Below are 17,498 nucleotides of genomic sequence, written 5' to 3'. Positions count from 1 at the left end.
TCTTTTAGCTAACTGAGCGCTGACTTCTCATGGTTGTCAGTCAACACAAAGCAACAAAACTGACAAAGTTATAGATGCTGCTTCATGAGTGATACATCATGGCAGACAAAGAAATACAAAATGTCCATGACCTCATTTTCCTACACCTCTCACAGACTGATAGGGTCATTAGTGACTTTCAGTTATAGTTGTATCCTGGCAATGTCCCTTAGTTTTGATTGACTGAATGTTTTATTTCGTATATGTTAATAGGAATAATAAAGTAACAACAAATTGTCCTCTTTTTAGAAGTATAAGTCATGAACCTATCTAAACCAAACATAAACTATCTAAACTACCTCTTTATGTGAATTATTAGTCTGCAAAACAACAGCTGTGCATCAAGAGTTAACATATGATATAAATGTAGACAACAGTTAACCTGTGTATATAGGTCAAACACAACTTGAGCTTTTTAGTCAAATACTTAACATAGTGACACCATTGAATATGCTATCCCAGTGTATATATGTCATAAAAAAACACTACCTGCCATCTTTAGTAGGCTTGATTACTGTAACAGCATCTTTACAGGTCTATCTAAAAAATCAGTCAGACAACTACAGCTCATTCGGAACTGCTGCTCGAGTCATCACTAAGACCAAAAAAGTGGACCACATCAGCTCAGCTCAGAGGTCTTTACACTGGCTGCCTGTGCATTTGAATAAAGCACCAAATCCACACTGTTTTACTTTTAAGCTTAAACTTCAAAACTTACATTTTAACTACTGGTTTTATCTACTTTTCCTTCCCCCCCCCCCAATTTTAAATCATGCTTTTTATTTGTTTTTGTTTTTTAATGTGTCTGTAAAGCACTTTGAATCACCTTGTTGTTGAATTGCTGTGGCTGACTTCCTCTTCACTGCATTTTTGCCCCTCAGTGTGACTTACACAGCTTTGGATATCCACTGGCCTTTTGGCAACTTCATGTGCAAGCTGAACACCACCATCAGCTTTCTGAACATGTTTGCCAGTGTCTACATTCTGGTGGTGATCAGTGTGGACAGATGTGTGTCTGTGGTGTGGCCCGTCTGGGCTCAGAACCACCGAAATGTACGCAGAGTAGCCTATGTGAGTCTGTGTGTTTGGGTGGTGGCTTTGATTCTCAGTGCTCCTTACTTCATCTTCAGGGACGTCGGACCATCGTACCACAATAAGGATATCATCAACTGCTTCAACAACTATGCTCTTTCTGGTGACGAGGACACATATAATGAGACTCATCAGGCCATGATTATCATGCGTTTCCTACTGGGATTTGTTGTGCCCTTTACTGTCATTGTCTCCTGTTATGCTGTTATAATCCATCGTCTCAGAAGAAACCGCACACTGGCCAATCAGTCAAGGCGCCCCTTTAAGATCATCGCTGCCATTATCATCACTTTCTTTCTGTGCTGGGCTCCCTTTCACATCATGGGTCTAATTGAGATGGCAAATCACATGCCAGAATATTCAAGTGAGATATTAGATGATATCACCATAATTGGGTTACCAATAGCCACCAGTATGGCCTTTCTTAACAGCTGCCTGAATCCACTGCTGTATGTGTTCATGGGCCAGGATTTTAAGAATCAAGTCCACAAATCTATCCACAACATCTTGGAGACTGCCTTCCAGGAAGAAGTTCCTCGCTCTTATATCTATACAAATGCAACCACTCAGAACAATAAGAAGTCAGAGTCTGACACACAGTTGTAATGCGATTAAAGAGATAAATACATTGTACTGTACATAGTGACTTTAACTGTGTCTAACAAATTACCTTTTCTTTAAATTCATGGATCCTCTCAAATTATAGAGTTAATCTCTTAAGATTTAATAATATTAATTAATTAATTTTAGGAATGTTGATCAAAAGCATTCTCTTTTTTAACTATATTATATATTATTACTGTGATATTGTACAGCAAGTTAACATTTCTGGGGGCATTTGAAACACTTTGGAATGCTAAAATATTTTAGTGTACCTTCTTAACATTCTTAATCAAAAAACAAAATAATGCAATGCCTATTACGCACAGTATTCTCCATATGTACCAAAAACAAGTGAGAAACACATAAAAAGTGACAAACAGGAGCAACTTGATATATCCATCTATACTACCTGCGATTGTCTCAGTCCCTGTATCTTTTGCCCAAGTTTTTATTTTCGCAATAATTTTTGTATTTGTGTTTATTTATTTTGGGTTTTGTACTTTTATTTACAAATTGTGGAAATGGATTGTTTTCTTTCTGGTTGTCTCAGTTTTGTGTTTATGTTTTCTTAGTTTTACTTATTTTAGAACCTAGTTTTCTCTGTGTCCAAAGTAGAGATGGCACGATACCACTTTTTGTGTCCGATACCGATATTATAAATTTGGATATCTGCCGATACCGATATGAATCCAATATAGTGTATTTTTTAATCAATAAAATATCTTGCTGCATTTTGTATAAGTTCATACTCAAGTAAAAAAAACAAACACTAAAGCTATTCTGTTATGCCTGTATGCAAAAACTATTTTATAGTTCAGCAATACTGATCAATCTAATAAACGTAACCTACACGATCCTCCCTATTCTGGTATTTTAAACAGTACTTAGCAGAAATATTAAGCAACCTAACTAATAGGATTGCCACCAAAAAAAATAGGGAACCACCCTCCGCTTCGTGATGCATTAATCGACATAATCAACTTTAATTTAATGCACGTGTAAAAGAAAATTCACAGGAATCAATTATTTTTCCACAATAATTAAATAGATTCAACATCTTTCTTCAACAGAACTGCAGACTGCACAGATGGTACTGTCCCAAAGGAAAAAGTATTATAGCTTACTAGAGTATATTAGACTTAATAGTTACTATATACAGTAATGGACTTCTATACATTTTACAAGAGATTAAAACTTTGGGTGTAAGATTCAGATAATTATTTATTAAAAGCTAGATATTTTAAATGAGATCTCCACTTCATTTTTCATGGTGAACCGCCCCCCTTCCCTGTTAATGCCCTACCTGCCCCCCTGGCAAAACTTTGCTAGACCCGCCCCTGCACAGTTACCAGCTGTCAATAAATTCTAACAACAGCTTATCAAGCTTAAACGTGCTGCTGTTGTTTAGCAGCTGGTTTCCTCGTTCTGGCTCAAAGTTGATCAAAAACAAACAAGAGACGGGAGCCGATCAGCTGATCATTGATCAGTTTCATGATTGAAGTAGCAGCAGGAGAGGGAGGGAGAGAGAAGAGGCAGTCGCTCCATATATCGGTTGTTAAGCTTAACGTGGGAATGCTTTAGAAACATTCAGAGATGAACGTAAACACTTGCTTTACTTCTCTCTGGGATAACTTCCTCGGAGATGAAATGCTGGTTTGGTAGTGAGGCTTCAAATGCTCAACCAAACCACTGACAGGTCTTGCACTTGCGTGACGCATACAGCTCCCACGTGCTAAGGTTATGAGCTGAGTTACGCCATGTCGCAAGTTTTCTGAGGTGCTTTTGTGATATTTAATGGATCGGATTAATTTTTTTATTTCTCTCTGATATCCGATCCAGTAATTTAGGTCAGTATCGGACCGATACCGATACGTAATATTGGATCGGTCCATCTCTGGTCCAAAGTTTGTTCATTAATTGTAAGTTTATCCTGTCTCTCCTATTTTCACCCTCCTAATTTCAGAACTCTGTGTTGTCTCTGTGTTTCTTGTCTTCTTCCTGCTTCATTTTGATAGTTTTTGTGCCTTCTGGTATTCAGTTCAGCCCCCCACCCCCACCGATTATCCCCTTACTGTTGGCATATAACTGCGTTTTCTTTCCAGCGGTCTTCCTTGTCCCCCCCTTACTCCTTTATTGGGAACTTGCTGGTTACTTTGCTGTTTCACGGAATGGACTTTGTTTCCCTGGACTCTTTTATTCAGTCTATGTCAGCCTGCCTTTGAGTCTATCTGCGTCCCACCTGCGAAACATGAGAGTGGTGCTTCATTAGTTCTGATGGTGCTTCATTGGTAGTATTGTTTGTCACACGTCTCTCCTGCCTTAGGTGCCACCTTTTTCTTTTGTACAGCTGACTCACATCAGCAATTAAAGGTATTTAAGGGCAGAGAAAGGTGAGTAAGCTCTGGTGCCAGAGTGCCATGTGAGGGGTTTTACCTAGTGAGCTGTGTGAGTGTTTGGTGGTTGCAGCTAGTGAGCTGAATCTTGTGATTGTTTGCTCCTGCTTGGTGGAGAGGAGTGTGTTTGGTTACTAACCCTTTTCTGACTTACTTTTCAGTTTACTGACCGACGCTTGAGTTTTGTTTTGTTTCTTTAAATGGTGATAGTGGCTTGTCCATCTCTTTTAGTTGAGTTATTAATAGAAACTTTAATAAAACTCTTTAATTTAATCATTTTGCCTCTCTGTCTCCTTTTTCCGACCCGGACGCTTTTTGTTACTTTCCCTAATCGCCTGGACCCTTTTAGGGGAACATAACAGCTAGTTCTCCAACTCATTTGATGAGAAATCATTAAAATCACAGAAAACACATTACATATACCAGCAGAGGGAGCTGTTTTATATAAATGCTTCAGTGTTAAAGGGCAGCAGTCTAAAGAGGAAAACTGCCTTCGGGTGGCTCTGATTTATATACAAAAGGTAGATACGGGAGATGTGAGTTCTGCTTCCTTTATTTCACTTTGTTAAACAGAATTTCCGTATTTATCCTTTATGCTCATGTACACATTCTTTTATCTTTTTCTCCACAATTTTCTCGTAACAAAAACCACAACATCAAATCACACTGTTAACCCACGTGGTTACTTTGTTTTCTGTCTATGAATATACAAAATAACTGCGTTATCGCACAGAGTCCTTTACAAAAAAGTTTCTGAGTAGTATCATTAACACTCTGATCAGTATGCTTTGAATCCTTTTCTATATATCTTAATCAGTAATTAGTTACTGATTACTTTTTTCAAGTAACTTGACCAACACTTCTCCCCACTTATCTGTAAGTGATCATGCACCTGTTCTTGGAGCAACTTCAGTGTTTGCCAGTAATGAGCAAAACAAGGCTTTGTGGAAAAAAATGACACATTCAAAGCCGTTGTGCAAAAGTTTCAAAACAATCTGAAACCAAGCTTGACAGTGACACCTACTGGCCACTTTTGCTATTGTCACATCTTGATAATACTCCCCTGTGAAATAATGATCCATTGCATTGCTAGCAATACAGAATTCTCAAGAATGATTTATTATTATTATTATTATTATTATTAAATATACCAGAGAATCAACAATTGTGATTAATGCATGTTTTGGAGAAATACCCATAAAAACAAGGAAGGAAAAATGCTGAGACTGTTAAAGAAAAGTTGTGACTGTAACATACACGTGTATTCTGGGATCTGGCAGCATATTGTATTGACTAGCAACTAGCTGTGAAATAAACAAATTCCCCATGTTTTTCGATACCCCAGGACTGTGGACTTCTCAGTGTCAAGCAGTGTGCACGCCCAGAAGTCCTGTACAATTCGTAACTAAAATGATATATTCAAAACAGAAAATACTTGTGATTGGCTATCAATGGAGAGAGGCCATGGTTTAAACTTTAGCCCTCCCTGGTTAGTCCTCCTTGTGGCCTTTCCGCATGGCAATCGTACCTGTCCTCCAGTCAGGGGTCTTGTTCTGTATGAGAAAAGTCCACCCTAGTTCTGCAGCTGTTATGGATAGGTTTTATCTCTACATGTTTTCCTCTAGGGTGGGATCAGCCTTAAAGTGTCTGTACCTTGCTGCGGTATCACAAATACAGAAGCACCATCCTCCCATAACCCCCACACATTCCTAAGGCAGCCGCTCCTTGGTTATGCTCTGTGTTAGTGTCAGGGTGTACCAGTCTACCTTCAACACCCCCCTTCACACCAAGGAGTTGCACTGAAACTGCACTGAAATGTGTTTCTAATAGGGTCTCATGTGTAAGTAGATAGGTTTTGCATGGCCGCTTGAAAAACCTCTTCAAAAATAGATAAGGCAAGAAATATATAACTACTACTCAAACATATATAACAAAACACCTATTATCTAGTTTGCACATAAATCGGACTGGAAACTTGTTGAATAGGGGATTAATCAAAACCTGAGAGTTCAAAGTTCTTCATAAAGTAAACAAGTGAAAAAAAAAGGTTACATATCCATGTGTCTATGAGAAGGGAATTCATACAGGCTAAACTAACTTGCACACACACAAATACAGACATGCAAAACAACATGGATCAAGAAGCCACATGTATTGAGTAACTGTGGTAGTTCATGATATAGTTTTGGTTTTGGTTGAACTCTGTAAGACCTAGTGGATAAGAAATGGGCATTTTGTTTCTTTATTTAATTCTTAGTTGATGGGAATCATAATTTAGTTTTACATTCATTAACGTACATTTGCTCAGCTGCTACACGGTGATTATTGGACTGAACTTTCTCACCCAACTCCAGGCAGCAACAACTATTACGATACACATAACAAATGCCACTTTGAGTCAAAGGACAGGCAGTTACACTTCCATTTTTATTAAAAACACATTTTTAAAAAAGAAAACAAACAGCTGCATTGTCTTATTTTTGTTTCTAATAGTTTTATGAATACCAACTTCTCATGGTTCAACTCCACACAGAAAGGGCCTCGGTCACACAGTCGATCTGAAAACAGGACTCTCTTGCTGTGAGGCAACAGTGTTAACCATCATGCTACCCCATATTTCAAAACTGTTATTTCCTGAAACCTTTGGTGTTCCTTTTTCATGTTTATTTCCAAACTGAAAGTCACAGTGACATCTGTGAGATATGTTACCACTATTAGGATCGGCACACAAATGTTTATATTCTTTTTTTTTTGAATGTCCTGTTTGGATCTTTAGCCATCAGAATTGTTGTCTGAAGGCTAAGAAAGATGCCAAGCAGATTTACTTTACCAATTGCATCATCATGGCCTTGCCATATTGGTCCATTTGATTGACCTTTATTATAATTATGCATTTATTTGATTTGATATTCGGTTGTTACAGACGGGACAGACATGACTGGGGGATAGGAGAGGGAGAAAGAATGAAAGAATGAGAGGGAGAGAAGAGATGGTGAGAAAGGGGGGAAGAAAAAAAAAGAAAAACAAACAAAACACCTGGATCACCTGTATGGAGACAAGAAAAAACAGAAGAGAAAACAAACAAAAAAGAGCAACATACTAAATACAACACCATCACAATAAACTAGTTAACAGTAGATAACAGTAGATACTAAATATTGCATGTTATTGTGCAGTACGCAAGATTGACAGCGCACAATGTGCTTTGACGTAACAGCCAAGAAGGGTGTAGTTTGTGTCTGTGAACACCCGTGTGTACACCTGTGTGCACACGGGTGTGGATCAGCACGCTTGTTTATATTCTAATTTTTCCGTGCCTCTCATGAATCGTAAAATTCCATGAACTCTATGAATCAACATGTCTTTACTTGCGGTCAAGGAAAGTAAATAATCATTAGTGAGCTATAATTATTAGTGATCTGTATGCTTGGGCGGCGGTTTTAATTTTCTAGAGATATTAATTTATGATAACTTAATTTATGATAAGCGACATTTTACTATTCATGACAAAAATTGGTTGTTGTTGTTTGTTTTTTTTAAGGGCAGCAACAGAAAAGTTGGGACAGGGCAACAAAAGGCTGGAAAGTAAGTCATTCTAAAAAGAAACCGCTTGAGGAAACATTTTGCAACTAATTGGGTTAACTGGCAACAAGTCAGTAACAAGACTGAGACAAGATTACCTTAAATAGGAAGAAGAAGTAAAGATGGGCAAATGAAAAAAAAGGCTATATCAATAAACTGTGGAATGATCTCAGAAATTACGAAGACTATGAATAAACTTAAAAATGGGCTTTAAAAAAAGTTTTGATTTTTGTGAGCAAAATGCTCTCATGACTCATCGAGTGAAAACTACTAGCCAGCCAATCGGTGACATGCAGTCTGACAACGTCACAATTTAGTACCTGGTCGGATCGCTTGGAACCCCAGCCGAGCAGGTTCTAAAAATGTACCTGGTATCAGGTTCTATGGCCTAATGGAAAAACCTGAAAACCATGGTGAACCATGTCAAGTCAATCTGAGTAGGTACTAATAGAATTGTATTGTACCAGAGTCTACTCTAAATGTTTGTCAGTGACTTTCTGCTCTACCTTGATTGTTGTGTCTTTTTTGTAGTTTTACTTTCCCTGTCATATTGGGTTTGGGTTAGTTTTCATGTCATACTGAATACTGCCTGCTTGTGTTTGACTTTATATTTCTTGGATTGTTTCATATACGGTATACACTACCAGTCATTAGTTTGAACAAACTTTCTCATGTAATTCGTTATTTTCACTTTCTACATTGTAGATACACACTGAAGACATTAAATATATGATAAATAAATTGATAAATAAGTCTTATATTTTAGAATACTCAAAGCAGCCACTCTTTGCTTTGTTGACAGTGCTGTGAACTCTTGGTCTTCTCTCAATGAGCTTCATGATGAGCTCCATCAGTTGTGTTGTGCAGAAGTCAGGTTGGTACACAGCTGATAGTCCTAAAATCTATTGAATCCAAAATAATGAATCACAAAATCATAACAAACTCAGCAGCTTTGGTATATATTTTATGTTACCATATAATTTAAACTTATTTATGAATACTTGACAAAATGTTTTTAGTTGTTTTTGTGAATAACATTTCGATCAATAACATATTTTTAGCTTAACTACTTTCCCACTCATATTGTAGGTCTACAGTTTACATTCTGATCACAACACATAAGGTGTTTCCACAAGCAGTTTTACACTTCCTTGCAATGTCATGGAATTATTCCATGACATGAAAAAATACAAGAAGTGGACAGTTGACTTTTAGAGTAAGAAGTAGAGTTAAACAAGACTGCAAAACAGGATGTTGATAGACAGGGAAAAACAGTTTTCATTCTGATTTCTGTTGCTCAATGCTCGATTTTCTTCTTTTGTTGGTCCCTTTAGTTATCCACCTCCACCTCCTCTGCACGTGTTAAAACCATCTCAGCCTCACCCCCTTAACTTTATCTCCAAATCAGTAAACCTGAGCCAACCTAACAACCTCTTCCTTTGAAAACTTTTCCGTACTTCCACACCAGCGGATTCATTAAACACCTTGTTCTTTCTCTGCCCAATTCAGTTGTACTTTCCTAGAGATCTGGTAAGTCTTTTCTTTATGCTTTATAACATTTAAAGACTTTTTATAGGTGGTGACTTTATAGAGGTAATAATTATTCTGTAACCCACGTCTGTAACCTAATTCAGTGTGAATGCTCTTGAGTAAAAACAAGGAAAGAAAGAAAGAAACCCATTAGGAATGTAGGTACAATGAGCTGAAAGGTTCATGTTTTACAATCTGTACTGTTTTATAATATATGCCACTGACTGTGGAGATACCTTGGTTTTCCTCAGATTGTTTCATAGCACAGCTACCTTAAAGCACTGGTCCTCAAGCTGTGGTACATGTACACTGTGGTATGTGAGCTCCCTCTAGTGGTATTAGGATGTGACAAGTGGTATTATCACTTGTCACATCCTGTTTATGACAGTTAAAATAAATAACATTTATATAAGAAATAAAATTGTCTCGTGTGAACTGTATGTGGTGTACTGCTGTACTTTAATGTCGGTCATAAGGGTGGTACTTCAAGAGCCATATATGTCATGAGGTGATACTCATTGTGAAAGGTATGAGAACCACTGCCTTAGAGAGTTAAGAAAGAAACTGGAGGAAAATGGCAAAATAAGATAGTGATACTAAGGCCATGCTGAAGACAATGCAACAGTGCTGTCTCTCATTTTTTCTTTCTCTTTCATTTGTCTGCAAACTTTTGCAAACTTCCGGTGGATCTGCCTTATGAATGGCAAAATACTACCCACAAATTAGTCTCAGTCATAATAACCTGTCAGAGTTTGATGAGGCATTCATCTGCAGAAGATTCTTCAACAACCAACAAGAGAGCTTTACTAAAGGTATGCCGTCTTTGTTACTTTGCTGTTGTACGATTGTAAAATCATCATGTATTTACTTTTTAATAGATAAACCTCTGACACTTAAGACTTTCCCAGTTTTTAATTACTAAGTCACTCAGGATTAATACATTTTCAAGATTCCGCCCCCAAAAATTCAGTTCCCTGAATATCTATATGCATGCATGAATGGATGGAATATATATTTATACATATATAAAAAAAATTAAAAAGAAGGAAATTCATTTTTTACACTATTGCATAACGTAGAAACACTGACTGCTGGGATAGTTATTCACTGGAAGTGTAGTGTTAAATAATCAAATAGGCTAATTTCTTAAAATTAAGTTAAACCACTGAACTTAAGAGACAGCATTACTTTCATGCGGGTAGTGACTTTTAAAGTAATTGCCGGTAAGGTTCTTTGCACAGTTATAACTTCTTTGACCTCTTTTTTCATCAAAATGTGTTGACTAATAGATCTAAACCAAACTGCAAGCAGACAAATGTAGGCAGCCAAATATAGCATGGTGCAAGCAGTTAGAGTAACTGCAGAAGTTTGTTATCATCTGTCAGACCTAGAGGTTAAGTAAAGGTCTTTTTCACTGAAGAAAAACAAGCTTGTAATGGAGACCAGGGGTTCCATTACCTGGTTGGTATTGTTAATAATAAACTGTTGGATTGGGAATTTAAAATAGGGTAATAAAGAAAACACATTAGTTCTTTTGGAGTCTTTTATTAGGTTATTTGACATACGATTAAATTGACAGCTTGGAACGGGAAAGGGACAGTGGGACTGGCCATCCTACCTGTGTCGGAGAAGAGCCAAAGTTAGAGCTGCTTGCAGTTAATCATGTATCGATAACCTAAACATATGTGGAATGAGAACTTGTAAAGGTACTCACCTGTCGTAGTTGCTTCTTGCAGGATGTGGCGCAAAAGAGTGAAAGCGGCTCAATCACCTGTTTAAGAGCTCTTGGGGCAGACCAGTGTGCCAGGTTAGGGAGTATGGATAAAGAGGGTTTTAATTTAGATAGAAATGGGTGAAGCTTATGTTATTGGTTTGTTTATAGTATGTGTTGGAAATATGTATATGTTTGTGATGTGCTTTAATGTTATTGTATGTTTGTTTGTGTGGAGGGTTATGTGTTCATTTTGATTAATTAACCCCCATACTTGGGCTATTCCAGATGCTCACCTGAAAAGGTAGAGTATAAAAGGAAGCCATTTTGTTTAGTTGTAGTTAGTGTTTTGTGCTGTTATCATGTGCCTTCTTTAATAAAGTGCCAATCCATGGATGTCTTTTACTCCAGTCTCGCGTCATATTATTGGACAGAACCTATGACCGCCGGCCAAAACTGACAAAGCTGTAATTTAATTTGGTTTTTTTTCCAATTCCACTGACATAGTGTTGCTCAACAACTGCACAGTGAGTATTAAAGTCCACATTCTCACCCAAACCCACACAGCCATCATGACCATTATGATGGATGTAATTGCCCAACGTTTAGTACATCAAATGGACGATTAGGTAAACCTGTGATTGGATTGTCAAAAACCCTTTAATAGTTATTTTATTTAGTAAACTGAGAAACTACTTTTCATGGGTCAGTCAACAAGTGGCCAACAAAGCTGAAAAATATCACCTATAATTTAAATGATCTTTTTTAATTGAGCATATTAAGTTTAATTTTGAAAAGCAAATACACATAGTTTAGTCTAGGTTGTATTAATGTGTCACAGTTTGTTCTGATATTCTTCTACTGCACATCCACCCACACCTGACACTTCTTCTTAAGTGTCTTATTGGATGGCATTGGCGATTAGATGCCCTCTCTCTCACACAGTCCAGCAACTCATTTGGTGTTTTCTTCCTTCGGTCTTGTATTCTGCCAGTGACGGTTTCTCGCCTTCTGCCTTGTCTTTGGTCCCTTCAATCTTTTCCAGATTTAATTCCAATTGTCCTTTTTCAGTACTTGTCCCAGAGAGTCTTGCTTGTCTCTCTCTGATGTTTTATTTAATGATCTTTTGGTGTGTGCGCATTTTAAAACCTCTTCATTAGTCGGTCTTTCTTTGCTTCCATACATGAAGATAGGTGTGATGTAGAGATCTAGGACTCCCTTTCTTGTCTTGAAGGAAATTTGTCAATCAACTGTAATCTTTGCAGAGGTAGCTTTCTTTCCTTTTGCAATCCAAATCTTGATTTTATGTAACAATCTTCATTACTCACAGTAATACCCAAATATTTAAACTTATTGCCTTGTTGTGTGGAATTCTTTAGTATGATGTTGCACTATATTGTCTTTCTTTTTGGAAATGATCATTGTCTAAGTTTACTTGAGATTCAAGAAAATGAATGTGGGACTTAATGTCCGTCCCACTTCTTCACTCTTCTTATATACAATAAGTATTTGTTTTCTGTAGATGTTGAATTGATTACAGTGTCGTCTGCACATCTCAGGTTATTAATGAGGTGCCCATCAACCACAATGCCTGGCACTCCTTTAATCTCGCAAGATATAATCACTGTATAGAGGAAACAGATCAGCTGACAACACACAACTTTGCCCTACGCCACTTCTGATTTTGACAAATTTCGAAACCAGAAGTGAAAATTTCTTTGTCACTTTTGATTGCGACAGTTTGTTCCAAGTGCATGTTCTTCATAATAGGTCTTTTTTTGCCATTGTTCAGAACTAATAATAACTATTAGATTTTTATAGCTGATAGTGCTGAAGGCTTTCATGTCATCAATAAAACATGAGTACAGATATTTTTGAAGTTTAATTGCTTTTTCTGTGACGCTTATCAATATAGCATTTGTTGTTCCTTTGCGTTCCACAAGTCCGAATTGTTTTTCTTCTAATTCTGTTGCAATCAGTTCCAACAAATAAAAATTTATACTTTTTTTTTTTTTGAGGACTGCAAATTTTAAGAATAATTTAAGTTTTTCTGAAGTTCTTGGTCAGATATTTATTTTTTCATGTTTGCGTTCAATTGTTGGGAAATTACGGTGACATACTCTTTTAGTGTTGTAACGTCATTGCTGATTTGGGCACTCTTCAGTTTCCTGATAACTGTGACTAGTACATGAATACATTAGGCTCAGCAGCCAGTTAAGAATTTTCATATCACATTGTGAATGTTGCTGCCACAGTTGTGCAATCATGAACTGAAGTAGCCATTAACACTGAATGGATGGATTATAATCTAATTTGAGCTGAAAACAGTGCTCTCAACTACAAGTGATGACCGTCACTGCTAAATGCATTATATTTGCTGTTCATTTTGAGCCTTTATTGTCTAAGATTCATAACTAACTATAAATTAAACATTAATTTAAGAGTAATTAATTTATATTTCTGTGCAATATGTGAAGACAGAATTATTATCAATATCAAAAATGACTTTTACATAAATTCATGTTTTTTTTCTATGCAGATCTGAAGACATTGATGGAGATGACCAACAACTCTTTCGATCAAATTAATACAACTGCTGCACCTGATAAAAATGACTCTGTGTATGGTGACAAGTATGATGGGCTGAAACAGTCCTTAAACACAATGTCTGTAATCCTTTATTCCGTGGCCTTTGTCCTCGGTGTGCTCGGGAATGGAGTGGTTATCTGGGTGACCGGGTTCAAGATGAAGAAAACTGTTAACACAGTTTGGTACCTCAACCTTGCTGTGGCTGACTTCATCTTCACTGCATTTCTTCCCCTCAGTGTGACTTACGTAGCTTCAGGTTTCCACTGGCCTTTTGGCAAGTTCATGTGCAAGCTGAACACCACCATCAGCTCTCTGAACATGTTTGCCAGTGTCTACATTCTGGTGGTGATCAGTGTGGACAGATGTGTGTCTGTGGTGTGGCCTATCTGGGCTCAGAACCACCGAAATGTACGCAAAGCATCCTATGTGAGTCTGTGTGTTTGGGTGGTTGCTTTGATTCTCAGTGCTCCATATTTCATCTTCAGGGACACTGAGAAAATGTCTGAAAACCAAATCCTCTGTTTCAGCAACTATGCTCTTTCTGATAACTATACAGCACCATCTGTGATTCAGTTTCGTCATCTAGCCATGACTATCACTCGTCTCTTCCTGGGATTTGCAGTTCCCTTCACTGTCATTGTGTCCTGTTATGCTGTCCTAATCCATCATCTGAGGAGAAACCGCACCATGGCCAGCCAATCAACACGCACGTTTAAAATTGTCACTGCTGTTATTGTCACTTTTTTTCTGTGTTGGGCTCCCTTTTACATAATTGGTGTAATTGAACTAGTGAAATTCACGTCTGCTACTCAGAGCAACACATTAGACCTTGTCATAGGTGTCGGGATGCCTCTGGCCACCAGTCTGGCCTTTCTCAACAGCTGCTTCAATCCACTGCTGTATGTGTTCATGGGCCATGATTTTAAGGACAAAGTCCGCAAATCCATCCGAAATGTTTTGGAGACTGTCTTCCAGGAAGAGGAGACACGCACTCGCACTTACACAGGGTCAGTGGTCACCAGTCAAAGCAAAAATAGCTCAGATTTGAATACTGAGGTATAAGAAACAAAATAATTAAACTGTAAATGGCAGACAATTGTGACAACTATCTTAAAAATGATTCTAAATGTTTCAAATATATCTCAAAATGCTTTGGGGCTTTTTTACTAGCCATAGCATTAATCTGATACATGACTGTATGAATCTATGAATCACAGCAGTCCATACAGGTTACTTTTTTATAGAACTAAAAGCAGTTATACAATGTTATTGCTTCCATTATTGTTGCCTTTTTTCTGGCTGGACTCCCTATCATTCAGCTGATAGTATTTATTCCACCAAATGAAAAAATTCACTATGCCATTCAATTGGGATCTTTGTTGCCAAAAATTTGGTCGTTCTTCACTGCTGCTTGAATCCACTGCTGTATGTCTTCTTGAGACAAGATTTTAAGGCTGAAATACGAAAATCCATCCTGAATGTGCTGGAGAGCCTTCCAGGAAGAGGAGACACGCTCTCCCAGTGACATGAAGTCAGTGAACACCAGGCAGAGCAGAGAGAAGTCAGATTAGATTACTGAGGTATAAGGCTGTATATGAGGTACATAAACATGTTAAAACCTTTAATAGAAAATTTCTTTGAGACTTTTTACTAGCTGTAAACATGACTCCAGAGTAAATCTTTATAAATCTTTATAAACCTTTAATGAATGAAATTTTGTTTAATTTTGTTCAAATAAACAAAATTTCAAATAAACCCCGCTCATAAAATTATGGAAACAGCTAATGGTACAAATGGTACTGTGATGTATTATTTCTGTGCTGTGTTGTTTTTCTTGCCTCTTTGGCTCACAGCTCTGCATTAACTTTGTGCTATTATTATTATTTTTATTTATTTTTTTATTTTTATTTTTTTTGCTTTAACTAACTCATGAAGTCTGCCATTCATTTCCATGTATTAATAATCCGTGTTATGTTTTATGTTAATATATTATTATGAGCTGACCACCACTGAGTTTTCATGTAAACATTTACATTTTATATTAAATATTTGACATTCCTACAGTTCCATTAGTAACATATATGACTATGTCAGACAATCTCACTGATAGTTTCTCTTTTTAAAGTTTTTTAACCCCAGGGACGTCAATAAATAGTGACAGTAGTGATCCTCATTTATTCACTGTTCCTGTATTGTTTTATAAGTCAACTCTGATACGTGTATCATTAGTATTAACTGAACACATCAAATACTGGATAATTATATTTTTAAAAATAAATAATATAGTGTTATCTCGCTGAACAAAAAGTATTATATTTACTTACATACATTTTATTTTATTTATTTATCAGCCATGGTGTGAAAAACAGTATGGGCCATTATCACAAGAGGTTATTGTCTTAGTTTGTTAAAGTTCTCTATTCCCATTCTGGTCAAATTTGGTTTCATCGTTTGTTTACAGTACAGTCGCAGAGCCTAGTGACAACAAATCAAAAGACTGCTGCCTGTCAGTGGCCAAGAGCAGCCTGTATTCAGTTTGAATACTGTTATGAATTGAAACAGAACAGTTTATAACTTTATTAGTTTGTAAATAGTGTTTCACTGTTCTATTTAACTTTTGGTGACAGTAGAAAGACTGAAGCAGGGGATCGTGTGGGAGAGAAAGGGAGAAAGCTGGATGAAGATGGCAAAGAGAGAGAGTGCAACAGAAATAAGTAAAAGCAGACATGTAGTCAAAGTCAGCAAAAACTTTAAAAGCCATGATCGCTTCCATCTAGTTCATATTCATTGATGATGATGTCACATAACTGTATTCTAGGCAGTGTGTTACACTGATATCAAATGCTCAGCTGCAGGGGAAGAGTGGGGCAGTGGGTTGTCAGGGGAAGCTGGTAGACACAGCATATGACAATTGTTTAATCATGCCCCACCACCCACCCCCAGCCTTGGCACAAGAGAAATAATGGTGCAGCTGAGCTGAGTGACAGAGCAAGCTGAGCAGAAAAGTAAACATGAATATTGCAGTCTGACAGCACACTGTAAATAAAACAAATGAACTAATCACAAATCTGTGAGTGTGTGTATTGTACTAGGCCCCCTTCTAAGAAGTGTTAAAGTATACTTTAATACTTCTTAGTGTTTTTTAATTTTTAAGCTAAAAATAAAATAAATAAAAATTCAAAATGTAATACTGAGAAAACTGGTGGAATATGACTTGAAAATATATTGAATTAAATGGGGTTTTATACTTTAACATTGAAAGACAGCAAGAAAGAACAAAGTTTTGCTTTTGATCAGATCTGCTGTGGATTATTATAAATTTTCCTATAATATGTGTAGAGATGCATACACATAACAGCATTCAGTTGAAATATGAGCACTTTAAATATAAAGTAGCATACATACCTTGAAAAACTAAATTTTAGTTTTTAAACTCATCTTGATTTTGTAGAGAAGGTGATCAGGCTGTTTCTTCATCACCTGAGACCAGCTACACTGGCTCATCACCAGCTTGTATCTTTATCCCTTTTTCACTCAGTGAAGTCTTTCTTTTTTTTTTTTGACCATTCATGTGCACTGGTAACCAAAGCGTGTGATATTTGAAATAACCTGCTCGCCTTCTCGCACACCCCATACTAGTAAGGCAAACTCACGTACAGGCTCAGGGGGACGGGGTGAATCTATATACAAAGATGAGATATTAACACTAAGAACACAAAGGAATACTCTGAATAATACAAGCTAGGCTATATTAAGTAATGTAATGTATGGCACCATGCAGACATGTGGAGAGCATGCAAACTATACACAGCAAGGTCCCGGTCACACGGTGGATTAGAACACAGCATTTTCTTGCTGTGAGGCAACAGTGTTGACCACAATGCTGCCCAGTATTTCAAAACCTTTGGTGTTCTCTTTTCATGTTTGTGTCTAAATCAAAAGTCAGAGTGACACACTCT

General features: G+C 37.0%; 2 protein-coding genes across 3 annotated transcripts; both read left to right on the top strand.

Annotated features, from left to right (window-relative positions):
* Nucleotides 1-876: 876 nt before the first annotated feature.
* On the top strand, nt 877-1,752 carry LOC120722383 (chemokine-like receptor 1; the record flags this gene model as incomplete). Its single annotated transcript, XM_040013378.1, has 1 exon — nt 877-1,752. A coding segment is annotated over one exon (861 nt), but the record flags the coding sequence as incomplete, so codon positions are not given.
* Nucleotides 1,753-8,726: 6,974 nt separating this feature from the next.
* On the top strand, nt 8,727-16,727 carry LOC120722384 (chemokine-like receptor 1). Of its 2 annotated transcripts, XM_040013380.1 has the most exons (3): nt 8,727-9,239; nt 9,966-10,051; nt 13,490-16,727. In XM_040013380.1, the coding sequence occupies exon 3, from the start codon at nt 13,504-13,506 to the stop codon at nt 14,599-14,601; it is 1,098 nt and encodes a 365-aa protein (XP_039869314.1). In that variant the 5' UTR covers nt 8,727-9,239; nt 9,966-10,051; nt 13,490-13,503; the 3' UTR covers nt 14,602-16,727. The 2 variants fall into 2 exon arrangements, with proteins under 2 accessions (XP_039869314.1, XP_039869313.1); XM_040013379.1 differs by lacking the exon at nt 8,727-9,239 and having other exon boundaries at nt 9,259-10,051.
* Nucleotides 16,728-17,498: the final 771 nt, after the last annotated feature.

This window comes from Simochromis diagramma, unplaced genomic scaffold (genome assembly GCF_900408965.1).
Source record: "Simochromis diagramma unplaced genomic scaffold, fSimDia1.1 OVJJ01000618.1, whole genome shotgun sequence".
Classification (NCBI taxonomy): Eukaryota; Metazoa; Chordata; class Actinopteri; order Cichliformes; family Cichlidae; genus Simochromis; species Simochromis diagramma.
This window is presented reverse-complemented; position numbering and strand designations above follow the sequence as displayed.

Excerpts from the sequence above, each read along its gene's own strand:
- LOC120722384 (XM_040013379.1), top strand. The coding sequence starts at position 9,940 with ATGGCAAAATACTACCCACAAATTAGTCTCAGTCATAATAACCTGTCA. Across the intron at positions 10,052-13,489 it reads ACAAGAGAGCTTTACTAAAG|ATCTGAAGACATTGATGGAG; the intron begins GTATGCCGTCTT and ends TTTTCTATGCAG.